Source organism: Ranitomeya imitator, chromosome 1 (assembly GCF_032444005.1).
Source record: "Ranitomeya imitator isolate aRanImi1 chromosome 1, aRanImi1.pri, whole genome shotgun sequence".
Classification (NCBI taxonomy): Eukaryota; Metazoa; Chordata; class Amphibia; order Anura; family Dendrobatidae; genus Ranitomeya; species Ranitomeya imitator.
In genome coordinates this window covers 181053920-181071628 of record NC_091282.1, presented here as the reverse complement: position 1 = coordinate 181071628, position 17709 = coordinate 181053920, and the positions used below count along the sequence as shown (strand labels likewise).

General features: G+C 40.9%; 1 protein-coding gene across 1 annotated transcript in view; it reads right to left on the bottom strand.

The window, feature by feature from the left end:
* Nucleotides 1-2821: 2821 nt before the first annotated feature.
* The window catches only part of MAN2A1 (mannosidase alpha class 2A member 1), a 216690-nt gene continuing 201802 nt past the window's right edge, over nucleotides 2822-17709 (bottom strand). The window contains exons 21-22 of the mRNA XM_069752627.1: nucleotides 13616-13720; nucleotides 2822-8037 (exon numbers count right to left, since the gene is read on the bottom strand). Coding sequence (XP_069608728.1) covers nucleotides 7885-8037; nucleotides 13616-13720 — 258 coding nt within the window. The 3' untranslated portion in view covers nucleotides 2822-7884. The remainder of the gene's footprint in view (nucleotides 8038-13615; nucleotides 13721-17709) is intronic.

Sequence of the window (17709 nt, the reverse complement as noted above, 5' to 3'; positions counted from 1 at the left end):
TCTTGTTCAAAAGGTGGTAATTTTTCAGCCTTCCTTACCTTGGCCATGTCCATGAGTATTGCACACCTTGTGCGTTTTGTTACTCCAGTAGCGTTGCAGCTCTGAAATATGGCAAAACTGGTGGCAAATGGCATCTTGGCAGCTTCACGCTTGATTTTCCTCAATTCATGGGCAGTTATTTTGCACCTTTTTTTGCCCAACACGCTTCTAGCGACCCTGTTGGCTATTTGCCATGAAACGCTTGATTGTTCGGTGATCACGCTTCAAAAGTTTGGCAATTTCAAGACTGAAAGGAAAGGAAGTTGCCTAATAATTAAGGACACCTTATATAGCGTTTTGATGTCATTAGACAACTCCCATCCTCATTACAGAGATGCACATCACCTGATTTACTTAATTGGTAGTTGGCTCTCAAGCCTGAACAGCTTGGAGTAGAACAACTATGTATAAAAAAGTATCATGTGATCAAAATACAACATGCCTAATAATTCTGCACACAGTGTATGATCCAACAGTGTCTGTCTTTTTAGAATTGCATAAAAGCGTGGACCGCTAGTTTTGTGAACTTCTGTAAAGAGGGACACCGATGAACAGAGGCCAGATGGAGTCCAGAGTAACTCTGCTGCTGCATTATAGTGAATGGATTACTCGGTGCTTCATCTGAATCATGTTACTCAGATTTAGAAGGAAACCCCATGTAATGATTTGGCGTAGAGTGGGGGATGTGATCCTAAACATTATGTAAAATGTTCCCAACAAAAGCTTTGACTCAATCCATGTTCTGGAAAAGCGAAATAGCTCTCCCCCCAAAAAAATGAAATTCAGCAAATTCTGCACTCAAAAATCCAAATCCCTCTTCTGAGCACCAGTGTGCCTAAACCACATTTAGCATCCACGTTTGGCATTTCCGTAGCAATGACAGCACACCTAATTTATGGGTGCGTGTCTCCAGAAGCATGAGCTGGGCCCTACAAAGTGCTGGGCACTAAAACATACTGGTGACTGCAATGAGCAACACCCAGAAACTACTTGTTTCTGGAAAAAAAAAAAAAAAAAACACCCATGAAGTCCAAAGTCACTATACCTGTATATAAATTCCCAAAATGAGGTCAGTTGAGGGGATGGGGGGATATTCTGCCCTTCTACCACTTAGGTAGGGGCTCTATATATGGAATCTGCAAACTATTTTAACAAAATCTTGGTTCCGGGAGGAAAATAGCGCTCCGTCCCTCCCAAGTGTCGCCGTATGATTAAGCAGTATTGTAAAGCCACATAGGGGGATCTATATTCAGCATAAATTGTGGGACAAATTTTGGTGCCCTTTTTACCCATTTCCCAGTGTGAAAATGAAAAATCTGGGGCTAAAACAAGATTTTGGTGGTAAAGGGGTAATTATTTTTTCTTTACAGTGCAATGGTCTAAAATTCAGTGAAATACCTGTGGTGTCAATATAATCACTGCACCCATAGATTAATTCACTGAGATGTGTGGTTTGTAAAATGGGGTCCCTTATGGAGGGTTTCTGCTGTTTTGGCACCTCAGGGGCTCTACCAATGTGACATGGCACCATCAAACTATTGTAGTTAAATCTGAACCACAATATTGCCTCCTTTCTGAGCTTTGCACTGTGCCTCTAAAGCACATTTGGGTATCGAAGTACTCAGAAGAAATTGCACAACAAATTGTATGGTGCAATTTCTCTTGTTACCCTTGTGAAAATTAAAAAAAAGTGGGGATATTTGTGTACTCAGGGAAAAATATTTCTCCTGTTAAAATTGTGAAAATAAAAAATTTGTAGCTACAGACATTTTTAAGGGAAAAAAAATGTCATTTTTTATTTTCATGGCTCATCATTCAAAACTTCTGTGAAGCACCTGGGGGGTTGAAGGTGACCCCCCACATCTAGATAAATTTCTTAAATGTCTATTTTCCAAAATGGGGTCACTTTAAGGGGGATTTCCAATGTTTATGCACATCAGGGACTCTCGAAACTCGACATGGCGTCCGCTAATGATTCCACCAAATTTTGCAGTCAAAAAGTCAAATGGCAATCCTTCCCTTCCAAGCCCTGCCATGCGCCAAAACACTAGTTTCCAACCACATGTAGTGTATGGGCATACTCAGGAGAAATTGCGCAAAAAATTTTGGGGTCCATTTTTTTAAAAAAGCTAAATGTTCATTTTTTCCTTCCACATTCATTTATTCCTGTGAAGCACATTAAGGGTTAATAAACTTCTTGAATGTGGTTTTGATCACCTTAAAGGGTGCAGTTTTTAGAATGATGTCACTTTTGGGTATGTTCAGTCATATAAGCCCATCAAATTCACTTCAAACATGAGGTGGTCCTTAAAAAATGGTTTTGGAAATTTTGTTGGAAAAATGGGAAATTGCTGGTCAAATTTGAACCCTTATAACTTACTTCAAATTAAAAATTCTGTTTTGAAAATTGTGATGTAAAGTAGACATGTGGGAAGTTATTTAATTAACTATTTTGTCAGACATTACTCTCTTATTAAAAATATAAAAATTAAGTTTAAAAAAATTTCCAAATTTTTGCCAAATTTCCAATATTTTCACAAATAAAAGTCTTATCGAACAAATTTTACCACTAGCACAAAGTACAATATGTCACGAGAAAATCTCAATCACTAGGATCCGTTGAAGCTTTCCTGAGTTTTTACCACAGAAAGTGACACTGGTCAGAATTGAAAAATTTGGCCAGGTCAGGAAGGTGAAAACAGGCTTTTTGGTGAAAGGATTAAATGCAAGAGCTATTAGAAACATTTTTTGACCGTTGTGTATACATAAATAAAAACACAGATTATTAAAAGGTAATTTAATATTTCACATGTAAAAATCATTAGAGAAAATATCAAAAGTTTTTAATTCAATTTCAATAAATGAAGACAGAAATTATACAATCTAATAATTCAGCATGAGATCAAATTATTGGTAGATTCTCCTAAGAAAACATTCTTAATACTTTTTGGGAGAGAATATGCCAGAAGAGAACTGGATTATTTTTTATTTAAAAAACAGAAAACAAAACAGAAGATAAATCACATTTCGATATTTTGCTCAATTATGTTTTTAATACACTATGGGGATGAGCACCGCTCCAATTTCAATCAACCCATTAATACTTGGTATTTTCTCTATACAATTACAAGACTGAAGATAAATTGCATCACCCCCACCATATGTTGCCATGAATTGGCCAGAGGTCTCAAACTGCATTCCTCAAAGGCCGCAAACAGGTCATATTTTCACGATTTCCTTGTACTGCACAGGTGATAATTTAATCACCTACACACAATGATTACAGCACCTTGTGCAATGCGAAGGAAATCTTGAAAACACGCATGGTTTGCGGCCCTCGAGGAATGCAGTTTGAGACCCATGAATTAAACTAAATTATGTGGGTGCGTCAATATTTATTATATAATCCATTATATATGATGAAATTTCTATAATTATTGGGCATCCCACAATACAGCTGTCAGTCTTCTATCTCAGGTTCACATCAAGCTCGAGTAACACAGAAAACAGAGTTCAATAAAGAAGCAACTTTTTTTAAAAGCGTAGAAATGAATTAACCGAAATATCCACAAGTATACTATTACACAAATCTGAGGCTGGAAATTTAATATTTGAGGACTTTGTGCTGAATGCAAATCCAACTTGAAAAGCAATTCAGACATCTCTGGAGTCTATAAGACCCGAATGTGTTTCATCTTGATTTGACAAAAAAATAAAATATAAAACACCTTGGAGCAAACAAGTCAAGAAAGTATTTGTTTTCAGCACACCCGATGGAATACTGGTACAAGGAGAAATATTTTCCCGCAGCACATTAACTCATAGTAATAACATTCAATGGTGTTTGAGGCATTTATTGGCACAGAATAGAAATGAGTGATAAAGCAGCAAATTAAAAAAAAATTAAAGGGCACTCCAACTTAATCCACCAAATCACTCAGTAACCTACCAAGCCAGACTAAATTTAACACTTCAAATTTGGGACAATCTGAGATTTAAGAAAAGTGCAAAAGTCAAGACTTGTACTCTGTTAGCTTAAGCACAAATATTGCAGATAAAGCTTATGAACAGGTCAATTTACAAAACAATAAGGGAGATGTAATTTTTGCTCCGCGACAGAAGAGCAGAATCAGTATCCAGCACTTCATATCACTTTGCTCTACAGTTGCTATGATGTGCATATATATATATGACGGGTCATTAGGATTTTCCCATTTACTAAAGCTTGCAAAGTGTTATAAAATGAAATATACAAGCATGCTATGAAAAAGATGCTTTGGTTTAAAAAACAGACGTGCAAAACGAACAAATCATACCTCGAAAAGATTTATAATGGGCTAATTTGGTTTCTCATTTTTATTGGCTGGAATAGCTCAACATTTAATGTGATCCATTAAAAAATCATCATGAATCAGTGATATGCCGTAGACTCTATACAATAATATGGACAGAGCCTTAAAATTACAAAACACTCCTTGGTGCTCCATTAAATAAGATACTATTAATTACAGCATGACCCACCTAAAAAAAAAAAAGAAGAAAACAAGCGCAATTGTGCGACACAACGTAATATATATTTGCTTGGGTCTAAGAAATTAAACATACCATCATGCTTTGTGCAACGCACGCCACAAATTTTTGGTTTCAAAACAGAAAAAGAACAAAACATGAATTCCTTTAACCTGCCCTAGATGACACGTGAACACATCTCATAAGGTCAGCAAGTGATTTGCAGAAGGAGGTTTCTTGGCTTAACAATTGGTAGTTGTGAATTCGGAAAAAAGTGAGATTTGTCTGCATCAGGAAGGTGTTTGTACTTTCAGAGTTCATGGTAATGCAGGCACACATTCAGTCTACAAAAAGACTCTTCAGAGCTTTGCTGGCGGCTGTGGATTATGCCAAACAAAAAGTACAGAACACAGTTCAAATAGAAACCAACCCCACAAAAACAATGCAATAGTCCATAAAAAGTTTAAGAAGTGTAAAAATATAAGGCACATATTTTCGCTTCAATATGTTCATTTAGAAAGAAGACATCTGGATTCTGTGACTCTCTTAATCACTTCCATGTTAAAAAGCAACTGAATAATTGCACATAACGCAAAACTGACAATAGAAAAAAAAAATCTCTGATCAGTTAACCAACTCAACTAAACGTAAAGGGAAATTATTATGTAAGCTGAATGTTAAACATATGCATCAGTAAAATTACATGATTAAAATATTGAACGTATTCAATTGAAAACAATAGTAAGGATTCTTGACACATCGAGGTACAGCAGTTCTAGACCGTTTAGTCTAAGCCATGATGAACAACATAAGCTTAACTGTTTTAAAGTGAACCTGTCAGCAGAATTTTGCTTTGTAAATTACAGGCACTGTCATGTTGGCATTGTTACACTGACTAAAACAATATCAGGGGTGAAGAAATCTGTCTTGTGGATCTTGTGTAATCAGTGTTAGCAGTTTTCAGCTAATGAGATGCTCGTGCTCTGATGCGGGACTGTAGGCAGAGTCTTAACTTGGTGCTCTAGGCCAGAGAAACCAAGAAGAGACCTGCCCACAGGCGGCACCAAAGCAGTGTCTGTCTCTGTCTCTCTATGATCAGGAACATGCTTGTGCTTCGGGGCGGGTCTGTAAGCATCTCATTTACTCAAAACTTCTAACACCGATTACACAAGAATCACAAGACTAATTTCTTCACTCCACTTATTTTAATCAGTGTAACACCACCAACTTGACAATGCAGGTAGTTTACTTAGTAAAAGCTGACAGGTTCGCTTTAAAGTGAATCTGTCATGTTGAGTTTTGGGCGGGGGTCACACTCAATGATTGATAAGATTTCCTTTATGCACATTTAAAGGAAACTATCAAAAAAAAATTGTTTATGGCTTGTGATTAATATTGCACCTGAGACCCTTTGAAGTGAACAGGGCCAAGCTGCAAAATCACCAACAATCTGAATAAGCTTGGCCCTGATTTTGGAAGAAAACAGCCATCTTCTTTTAATCCTGAATAACCTTTCTTGAGTGAGACCATCTTCTGGACACTTAAGCCCAGAGGATACAAGGATACAGAGAGGACCGGTAACTTGCTGGTAGTTCAACTGGGTGTTTCTTTAGTCTACTAAGGATTAGTGATGAGCGAGTGCACTCGTTGCTCGGGTTTTCCCGAGCACGTTCGGGTGTCCTCCGAGTATTTCTGACTGCTCGGAGATTAAGTTTTCATCACTGCAGCTGAATGATTTACAGCTACTACCCTGCTTGATTACATGTGGGGATTCTCTAGCAACCAGGCAACCCCCACATGTACTCAGCCGGGCTAGTAGCTGTAAATCATTCAGCTGCAGCAATGAAAACTAAAACTCCGAACAGTCAAATACTCGGAGGTCACCTGAGCGTGCTCTGGAAAACCCGAGCAACGAGTACACTCGCTCATGACTACTAAGGATGCGTACGCTTTCACTACTCCCAGATACAGGCAGCCAATCACGGCTTGGCAATGTGGGAGACTGCTAGATCAGCTGCTAAGCTTTGATTTGCAGCATCTGGGGGAAGAGCAGTGAAAAAGCATGCCCAGAAGACTCGCTCAGTTGATCTACAAATCAGATTTTGTACTGTGCTCAAGAAGCAACAGAGATGAATATTTCTGCACAGGAGTGCTGCAACACAAAACTTAAAAGAGCGGCAGAACTAAGGAAGCTTAGGCAGTTTTGCAAGGTACGCAAGTCAATTTTTGCAGATCCACTTTAAGTTAAAAAATTACAAGTTAGGGTGCAGTCAAACGTCCTTATAAATCAGACCACAATGTACGGACTGGCGTGTCTCCCAACCCGAATGTGACAGCTTTAAATATTTCTATGCATTTCCTGCCATAAAACAGATTGTCCACAGTGTGATAGTTCTCTTTAAGATGGCCATAGACTTAAGATTTTTTTTAGCAGACCACACGAATTTCAATTCGATGTTGTACAATGCTTGCCTGATTCAACTTTACGTGCCCAATCCTCTGCACCCTCGGGAGATAAATGGTACCAAGTGTTTGATAGCTTCTTAAGCAACTGTGAAAACTGAAATATAATAATGTGTGCTTTGCTAAAATATAAATGTGCATGTTAAGGGGTCAGGGGACAAAATAGCATCCAGTAAACCGTAATCTTAATCCCATGGCCAGCTTTGGTCACTGACCAAATGTCTACAAACTACATAGCAGCAGTTATAACAAATGCAGAAAAAGAAATCAAAACCAATTTTTTTTAACATTTACCTTTCTACTATAGAATGTAAATTTCCCCTTATATTACATATCATATTGAAACATACTTTAATGATCAGTTTTCCTTTCATTTAGAGAAGTTTAGCTATTTATATATAAAAGAGGAAGTTTGAGTCCTACTTGAAGGTATAATGATAAAGAAAAGCAAAAATGAGCTGCAACTGTCGGCAATGAATAGGGACAATCGTTGTCGCTATACGTTCCAGATCATCCCCACCTTTCATCTTACATAGGCTCCTCAGCTTGTCAATTGTCATAAGTATTTGGCACCAGCTGCAAATCAAGAGCTTCATGAGGAACACATTTTGTAAAGCATTTTTCTTCAGTTGCAGTAGTGGATTCACAAATTAGACAAGAAAACAAATTATTGATCCATTAAACCTGAGAATACAGAAATTATGCTTTACTCAAATTCTACTTTATGGAAGATGAAGGAGCATGGCTTCCATTGGAGGTGTCAGCAATGGAGAATGCTGGACGCAAATCCTCAGTGTCCAGAAGTTGGTACAACAATGTGCTTCTTTATTGCATGTAAAACACAGGAGCTTTAGTTGTCTCGTGTAGCAACGTTCACCTCAGTTTTATACGATATGTGCTAATGTCCATGGGGCTCATGTTGATTGTACTTAAGTTCTGAGCGCCTGAAAGGGAGTGCATTAAGGATAATGTGGATGATTTTAGACTTTCAACTTTAAATCCATCAAAAAGTCCATGAACTTGCATCTGTAAATGAAAAATTAAATAAACAGAAATTATTTCTCAACTAGTGCATTACATATACAATACAGAATTCACTTTCTTTTTTTCTCCGATGGGTTGGGTGATTTGCAGGATTAGCAGTGTAGCATTTAATCTATTCTAATATTAGAAATTTTCATTGAGGGATGTCCAATCTCCAAGACAACTTATACTCACCAGAAAAAGCCAAGATGTTCAGTGGCCAATGATGCAATTCTCAGAGATCGGTCCTTCATACAAATTAAATGGCTGACAGCTCAGACCAAACCGGTGGGATCAGCTGACGTTACAAGGCAAGGGGAATCTTAACACCTTGACTACTCTAATAGCTTAGATATTTTTATGTGGTGAATACCATTTTATTTTTCCTAATCAGTAACCAGATAAGGAACCAGCTGATACAATTGGCTCAGGAGATAAATTGTCCTGGAAATTAGTTGTCCACACTGGAGAAACTAGTGGTCTCCCACACATTTTATAATTGCATATTAACCCCTTCCCGACCTTTGACGCAGCGTATGCGTCATGAAAACCTGTGCCATTCCGACCTGTGACGCAGCATATCCGTCATGGCCGGATTGGGCTCCTGCAGGCCGGGTGAAAGGGTTAACTGTAATTTCACCCGGCCTGCAGGGACAGGAGGAGTTGTACTTTAGCCCAGGCCTCCCCCCCACACCCCCCCCCCCCCCCGTGGCTACGATCGCTCTGATTGGCTGTTGAAAGTGATGTTTCACTTTTACTTTCAATCAGAGCGATAGTAATATTTCACCAATAAAAATTGGTGAAATAATACAATCCAGCCATTCACAATGCTGCAATAGCATCAGCCATGGCTGGAGATCGCGATGTGCCCCCCCCCCCACCGCCACCGATCACCTCCCCTCCGTCCTCTGTCCTGTCATTTCCTGTCCTCCGCTCCCCTCCGTCCTCCTGTCCGCTCCACCCCCCCCCCACTGTCTGATGCCCCCCATCATACTTACCGACCTCCCGAGTGCCTCCCGGTGTCCATCCGGCTGCTGCATGGGTGCTGCCATCTTGGAAAATGGCGGGCGCATGCGCAGTGCGCCCGAGGAATCTGCCGGCCGGCAGATTCGTTACAATTACATTTTGATCGCTGTAATAGGTTCTATCACAGCGATCAAACTAAAAAAATAATAAACCCCCCCTTTATCACCTCCATAGGTAGGGACAAAAATAAAATAAAGATTTTTTTTTTCTTTGCCCGTTAGGGTTAGGGTTAGTTCACACTGCGTCTAAGCAGTCCGTTAGACTGACTACGTTACACCACGGCATAAACGCGGTGTAACGTAGTCCGTTATGGCCGCCATTAACAGCAATGTCGGACGCATCACTAGCGCACGCCCACAATGGGCGTACGCTAGGGATGTGCCGTCATTGAGTGACGGACCCGGAGACATGGGCTGCAGCGTTTCCGGGTCCGTCACTGCTAGCGCAGATAGAGCTGGCAGATGCTCTATCTGCACTAGCGCGATGCAAACGTCGGCACTTGCGCTAGCAGCAGCCCATTAGCGTATGTGCTGAACGGGCTGCTGCTAGCGCAATGTGAACCTGGCCTTAGGGCTAGGGTTTGGGTTACGGCTAGAACTAGGGTTAGGGTTAGAATTAGGCTTTGTGCACACGGTGCGGATTTGGCTGCGGATCTGCAGCAGATTTGGCTGCGGATCCGCAGCGGATTGGCCACTGCGGATTCGTAGCAGTTTTCCATCAGCTTTACAGTACCATGCAAACCTATGGAAAACCAAATCCGCTGTGCCCATGGTGCGGAAAATACCACGCGGAAACGCTGCGTTGTATTTTCCGCAGCATGTCAATTCTTTGTGCGGATTCCGCAGCGTTTTACACCTGTTCCTCAACAGGAATCCACAGGTGAAATCCGCACAAAAAACACTGGAAATCCCCGGTAAATCCGCAGGTAAAATGCAGTGCCTTTTACCTGCGGATTTTTCAAAAATGGTGCGGAAAAATTTCACACGAATCCGCAACGTGGGCACATAGCCTTAGGGTTAGGGTTGGAATTAGGGCTAGGGTTGGAAATAGGGTTAAGATTAGGCTGTGGTTAGGGTTATGGTCAGGGGTGTGTTGGGGTTAGGGTTGGGATTAGGGTTAGGGGTGTGTTGGGGTTAGGGGTGTGTTGGGGTTAGGGTTGTGATTAGGGTTATGGCTAGAGTTGGGATTAGGGTTAGGAGTGTGTTGGGGTTAGTGTTGGAGTTAGAATTGAGGGGTTTCCACTGTTTAGGCACATCAGGGGTCTCCAAACGCAACATGGCGCCACCATTGATTCCAGTCAATCTTGCATTCAAAAAGTCAAATGGTGCTCCCTCCCTTCCGAGCCCAAACAGTGGTTTACCCCAACATATGGGGTACCAGCATACTCAGGACAAACTGGGCAACAATTATTGGGGTCCAATTTCTCCTGTTACCCTTGTGAAAATAAAAAATTGCTTGCTAAAACATAATTTTTGAGGAAAGAAAAATGATTTTTTATTTTCACGGCTCTGCGTTGTAAACTTCTGTGAAGCACTTTGAACCCCCAAGTGCTCATCACATAACTAGATAAGTTCCCTGGGGGGTCTAGTTTCCAAAGAGGGGTCACTTGTGGGGGGTTTCTACTGTTTAGGCACATCAGGGGCTCTGGAAACGCAACGTGACGCCCGCAAACCATTCCATCAAAGTCTGCATTTCAAAAGTCACTACTTCTCTTCCAAGCCCCGACGTGTGCCCAAACAGTGGTTCCCCCCCACATATGGGGTATCAGCGTACTCAGGACAAACTGGACAACAACTTTTTGGGTCCAATTTCTCCTGTTACTCTTGTGAAAATAAAAAATTGTGGGCTAAAAAATAATTTTTGAGGAAAGAAAAATGATTTTTTATTTTCACGGCTCTGCGTTATAAACTTCTGTGAAGCACTTGAGGGTTTAAAGGGGTCACCACACATCTAGATTAGTTCCTTGGGAGGTCTAGTTTCCAAAATGGGGTCACATGTGGGGAAGCTTCAATGTTTAGGCACACAGGGGCTCTCCAAACGCGACATGGTGTCAGCAAACGATTGGAGCTAATTTTTCATTCAAAAAGTCAAATGGCGCTCCTTCCCTTCTGAGCCCTGCCATGTGCCCAAACAGTGGTTTACCCCCACATGTGAGGTATCAGTGTACTCAGGAGAAATTGCCCACTACATTTTAGGATCCATTTTATCCTGTTGCCCATGTGGAAATGAACAAATTGAGGCTAAAAGAAATTTTTTGTGAAAAAAAAGTACTTTTTCATTTTTACGGATCAATTTGTGAAGCACCTGGGGGTTCAAAGTGCTCACTATGCATCTAGATAAGTTCCTTGGGCGGTCTAGTTTCCAAAATGGGGTCACATGTGGGGAAGCTCCAATGTTTAGGCACACAGGGGCTCTCCAAACGCGACATGGTGTCCGCTAATGATTGGAGCTAATTTTTCATTCAAAAGTCAAATGGCGCTCCTTCCCTTCCGAGCCTTGCCGTGTGCACAAACAGTGGTTTGTGACCACATATGAGGTATCGGTGTACTCAGGAGAAATTGCCCAACACATTTAACGATCCATTTTATCCTGTTACCCATGTGAAAATGAAAAAATTGAGGCTAAAAGAAATTTTTTGTGAAAAAAAGTACTTTTTCATTTTTACGGATCAATTTGTGAAGCACCTGGGGGTTCAACGTGCTCACTATGCATCTAGATAGGCTCCTTGGGGGGTCTAGTTTCCAAAATGGGGTCACTTGTGGGGGAGCTCCAATGTTTAGGCACACAGGGGCTCTCCAAACGCGACATGGTGTCCGCTAAAGATTGGAGCCAATTTTTTATTGAAAAAGTCAAATGGCACTCCTTCCCTTCCGAGCCCTGTCGTGCGCCCAAACAGTGGTTCCCCTCCACATATGGGGTATTGGTGTACTCAGGACAAATTTTACAATAACTTTTGGTGTCCAGTTTCTCTTTTTACCCTTGGGAAAATAAAAAAATTGTTGCTAAACATAATTTTTGTGACTAAAAAGTTAAATGTTCATTTTTTCCTTCCATGTTGCTTCTGCTGCTGTGAAGCACCTGAAGGGTTAATAAACTTCTTGAATGTGGTTTTGAGTACCTTGAGGGGTGCAGTTTTTAGAATGGTGTAAATTTTGGGTATTTTCAGCCATATAGACCCCTCAAACTGACTTCAAATGTGAGGTGGTCCCTAAAAAAAATGGTTTTGTAAATTTTGCTGTAAAAATGAGAAATCGCTGGTCAAATTTTATCCCTTATAACTTCCTAGCAAAAAAGAATTTTGGTTCCAAAATTGTGCTGATGTAAAGTAGACATGTGGGTAATGTTATTTATTAACTATTTTGTGTCACATAACTCTCTCGTTTAACAGAATAAAAATTAAAAATTTGAAAATTGCAAAATTTTCAAAATTTTAGCCAAATTTCCATTTTTTTCACAAATAAACGCAAAAATTATCGACCTAAATTTACCACTAGCATGAAGCCCAATATGTCACGAAAAAACAATCTCAGAACCGCTAAGATTCGTTGAAGCGTTCCTGAGTTATTACCTCATAAAGGGACACTGGTCAGAATTACAAAAAACGGCCAGGTCTTTAAGGTCAAAATAGGCTGGGTCATGAAGGGGTTAACAAGATAACAAGAGAGTTCTATCTTTTCTAGCAAGTTCTTTGCTTTGCCTAATAAAGATGGTCCTGAGAAAGGGATGCCACAATATATGATTTATATCTGGAAATCAAACGAGCCAACTCTGCTCATTATGGTCTTACACATGTGACACGCTGTTATTAGGAGTCTGAATGTTCCACTTGTGAATGAATTATTTTATCCCAACATTCAAAAATAAAGAAAAAGAAAACTCTAAAATATATTTATTGAATAGATGAATAATCTGTTATACATGGCATTTTTAATATACCTGAATAGAGATTGGCCTACACAGTTGGGTCCTAACATTCACACTTGCGGCTGGAATGTAATTTTTTTTACATCACATCAAAGTATGAATTACGTAACAAATACATAATATTTACACTTGACTGTCAGTAGTGTTTTGGCACTATAAAGGCTCATACACCGTGCAAAAATAAAATATCCGGTAGGCATCTGTATTACCTATACATTCCTACCAACAGATTTAAATTTATTCATGTGTGCGGAAATATCTTTAGGTGTTTCTACATATTTTAAATCAGTTATTTATATATGCTATTCCAGATTGTAACAAAATGTTCATTCTAGACCCATCTGCATCTAAAAATGTTCTGTGCAGTACCCCAGGGAGGAAACACCATAAATAAGTCTGTCAGATGACAAACTTAAAAGCAGAAGCTCAGAACCATCTCAAGATTTGGGTAGGTGGCAGATTTTTAGCTCATTTGTATCTACCATACTGTAAATACAGTGCGCAGCCATAACTGAAAGGGCATCAGTCAAAGTTCTACAACAGCTGGAGTACTCACATGCCAACAATACACCCAATACATTTTACGTGATATAAAGATAAAATGCTCATTCTCATTTAGCTATTACCATACCTTTCCCTGAGATGTAGAACAGTATAGCCCAAGGTCTTTATTTGCAAACTTGCAGTCAAATCCTTTCCTGTGAAGAATGAGAGCTGCCTCATCTGAAGGTCCCACCTAAAGCAAACAAACAACAATAAATGACTGCGTAATGAAGGAGCTCTATATTCATAAGATCAAAATACTCTAGGGGAACATATAAAATGAAGTGATAAGTTTGAACAAGGATAAAATAAAAGACATTAAAGTCAGGAAACCAGAGGTCTAAATATTTACCGTATATACTCGAGTATAAGCCGACCCCCTAATTTTGACACAAAAAACTGGGGAAACTTAATGCCTCAAGTATAAGCCTAGGGTGGAAAATGCAGCAGCTATCGGTAAATGTCAAAACTAAAAATAGATACCAATAAAAGTAAAATTAATTGAGACATCAGTAGGTTAAGTGTTTTTGAATATCCATATTGAATCAGGAGCCCCATATAATGCTCCATAAAGTTTGATGGCCCCATAAGATGCTCCATATTAAAATATGCCCCATATAATCCTGCATAAAGGTTAATAATGGCCCCATAAGATGCTCCATAGACACATTTGCCCGATATAATTCTGCACAAATGTTGATTATGGCCCTATAAGATGCCCCATAAAGATATTTGCCCCATATAGTGCTGCACAAACCTTGATTATGGCCCCATAAGATGCTCCATACAGACACTTGCCCCATATGGTAGTACACCAACGTTGATTACGGCCCATAAGATGCTCCATACAGACACTTGGCCCAGATAGTGCTGCACAAACGTTGATTATGGCCCCATACAGACACTTGCCCCAGATAGTGCTGCACAAACGTTGATTATGGCCCCATACAGACACTTGCCCCATATAATGCTGCACAAATGTTATGGCCCCATAGATGCTCAATACAGACACTTGCCCCATTTACTGTTGCTGCGATAAAAAAAAAAAAAAAAAAATCACATACTCACCTCTATGGGAGGTGGAACTGCATATTCATTACTGTAATGAGCGGTACCATGTGACCGCTCAGTACAGGAAGAAGCTGGGGCGTCGGTGAGCCAGGGACCTGCAGGGACCGCAACAGGAGCAGGTGAGTATAATAAGACAGCCCCCGCTCCCCCTCCCGACCCCTGGGTATGACTCGAGTATAAGCCGAGAGGGGGACTTTCAGCCCAAAAAAATGGCCTGAAAATCTTGGCTTATACTCGAGTATAGACGGTAGTTTGAAAACTAAGGATATGAATACCACGCACCCCTCATGTAACTCAACAGAAAGAACTACCTGACTCTTGACTTCCTATATAGTGGTTGTCCACTACCCATCTAGATATATAAAATGTTTTACTTATGGCCTAACGGTTGCCATGAAGTAGACATTTTGGATGCTGTGGGGTTCTGTAATTGAAAAGTAGACTAGGTCACCAATCATGGGCGAGATTCAACCATCATTTTGTTGATATTCCTCATTGGTCACTTCATTCACTGTATTTAGGATACTATAAATGGCACACAACTTTTTGACAGAGCCTGTGTTAGCAGGCAATTTACAGTCAAATCAAAAGGACAGAGACAGGCCCATCAATGTTGGACTTGTCAATTAGGATGCCTGTCCCTATGGGGTGCACTTATATAGTACTGGGCACCACAAATAATCGAATAATAAGGGCATCACTAATAGGCTCTATCCCAGACACTACACTACATGTGTGACCAGCGGCCCCTATACAAGCTATCCATGTGCATTTCTAATACTAGGCAACCACCACCTCTATGAACTGGTAGGTTGTGAGTGGTTGCTTCATCAGTATTTTGCACATCTGCTGATCCACCTATATCAAAGGGGTCTGCTGCATCCAGCTCGTGTTTGACATGCAGTATTTCTAGGAAACTTAATGGCTTTTTTATTGTTCTGACCATTTTTTCTTTTTTATGTTGAAGCTCATTATTCCTCCTTTTTACCATGCATTTATATACTGGGGCATTATATGTGCATTTAAATTTGGTTGTTCAAATATACCCAATTGGTGCACATTCACACCTGAAAGTTTCTTACTTCTAAAGGTACCGTCACACTAAGCGACGCTGCAGCGATACCGACAACGATGTCGATCGCTGCAGCGTCGCTGTTTGGTCGCTGGAGAGCTGTCACACAGACAGCTCTCCAGCGACCAACGATGCCGAAGTCCCCGGGTAACCAGGGTAAACATCGGGTTACTAAGCGCAGGGCCGCTACACTACATACTTACATTCCCGGTGTCTGGTCATGTCCCTCGCCTTCAGCTTCCCGCACTGACTGAGCGCCGACCGTAAAGTACAGCGGTGATGTCACCGCTGCACAGCGTGCTTTACGGCCGGCCGGTGCTCACCAGTCAGTGCGGGAAGCTGACGGCGGGGGACATGACCAGACACCGGGAATGTAAGTATGTAGTGTTTGTTTTTTTACATTTACACTGGTAACCAGGGTAAACATCGGGTTACTGAGCGCGGCCCTGCGCTTATTAACTCGATATTTACCCTGGTTACCAGTGAAGACATCGCTGGATCGGCTTCACACACGCCGATTCAGCGATGTCAGCGGGAGATCCAGCGACAAAATAAAGTGCTGGACTTTCCCCAGCGACCAACGATCTCCCAGCAGGGGCCTTTCGTTAACGATATCGTTGCTACGTCACAAAAAGCAACGATATCGTTAACGATATCGTTCAGTGTGACGGTACCTTAAGTAAATTGTTATGCAGCTTACTATGGTACATGTTCACACTATAATTTTTTGTACTTATTTGTATGCACCTTATCTATGCCTTCTCTTGGGTGCCAGAAGCACTAGTGTCTGTCTTTGTAGATGTTCCTTAATTGTTTTTTTTTTTTTTTACTTTCAAAACAATATGTTGCTTGTATTTTAGCCTCAAACTCCTATTTCTCCTGTTTTATCATCCTGTAAGTAAATCGGTTTTCTGAGTTACATCTGCAAATATGGCTGTTTCAATGACCGTTTCATTAATTTGAATAGGATGTGCAGAAATAAAAGTGTGCGCTGCAGAAACAGCTACACTCAGCAGATCTGAACAGAATTTCAGTTGCAGAAATTTCTCCAGCAAATCTACAACGTCTAAATCTAGCCTAAGAGGGCCAATTCAGAGTCTATATCTATTTTTTCAGTCAAAAGGAAGTAACTATTCCTTCAAGGATCTAGAATATACAGTATACTTGTTTATGATAGAAGTCTGTGAAATCATGTTTATACATGTAACTATCTAGTAAATCCAGTTTGCTTGATATTCTTGTACAGACATAAGGACATCATGACTTTATGCTCTTGCGTAACAGAAGTAAATGTATAGGGTTCTTCCAATTGAAGCAGTAAATGCCAAGAGGAGGTCAAATGCAGTACACCTCAAGGTTAGACACAGGTAGAAAAAATAATGTATTACATTGGCCAGAATTTTAACCCCTTTCTGACCTCAGACGGGATAGTACGTCCGAGGTCAGATCCCCTGCTTTGATGTGGGCTCTGGCGGCGAGCCCACATAAAAGCCGCGACATGTCAGTTGTTTTGAACAGCTGACATGTGCGTGCAATAACGGCGAGTGGAATCGCGATCCACCCGCCGCTATTAACTAGTTAAATGCCGCTGTCAAACGCTGACAGCGGCATTTAAAGGGAACCTGTCACCCCCCCTGGCATTTTTTAACTAAAGGCCACCTTGTGCAGCATTAATGCTGCATTCTGTGAAGGTGGCTCTTTTTTTGGGGGTCCCTTCCAACGCTGCAATATTACTTTCTATAATTTGCCCGCCATACCTTTAGTCTGTCCGGGGGGCACGTCTATTCCCTCCGGACACCCAACGCCTCCCAGCCATCACTCAGCCCCTCCCTGCGCCGCCTCCTCTGCCTTCATTAACGTCCCCGACGCCTGCGCTGTAAGTTCCTTTTGCGAGCATTTGCGCTGCCCTTCGACTCACATCACATGATGGGAACTTACAGCGCAGGCGCCGGGAATGTTAATGAAGGCACAGGAGGCAACGCATGGAGGGGCTGAGTGATGGCTGGGTGGTGTTTATGTCCGGGGGGAAAAAGACTTGC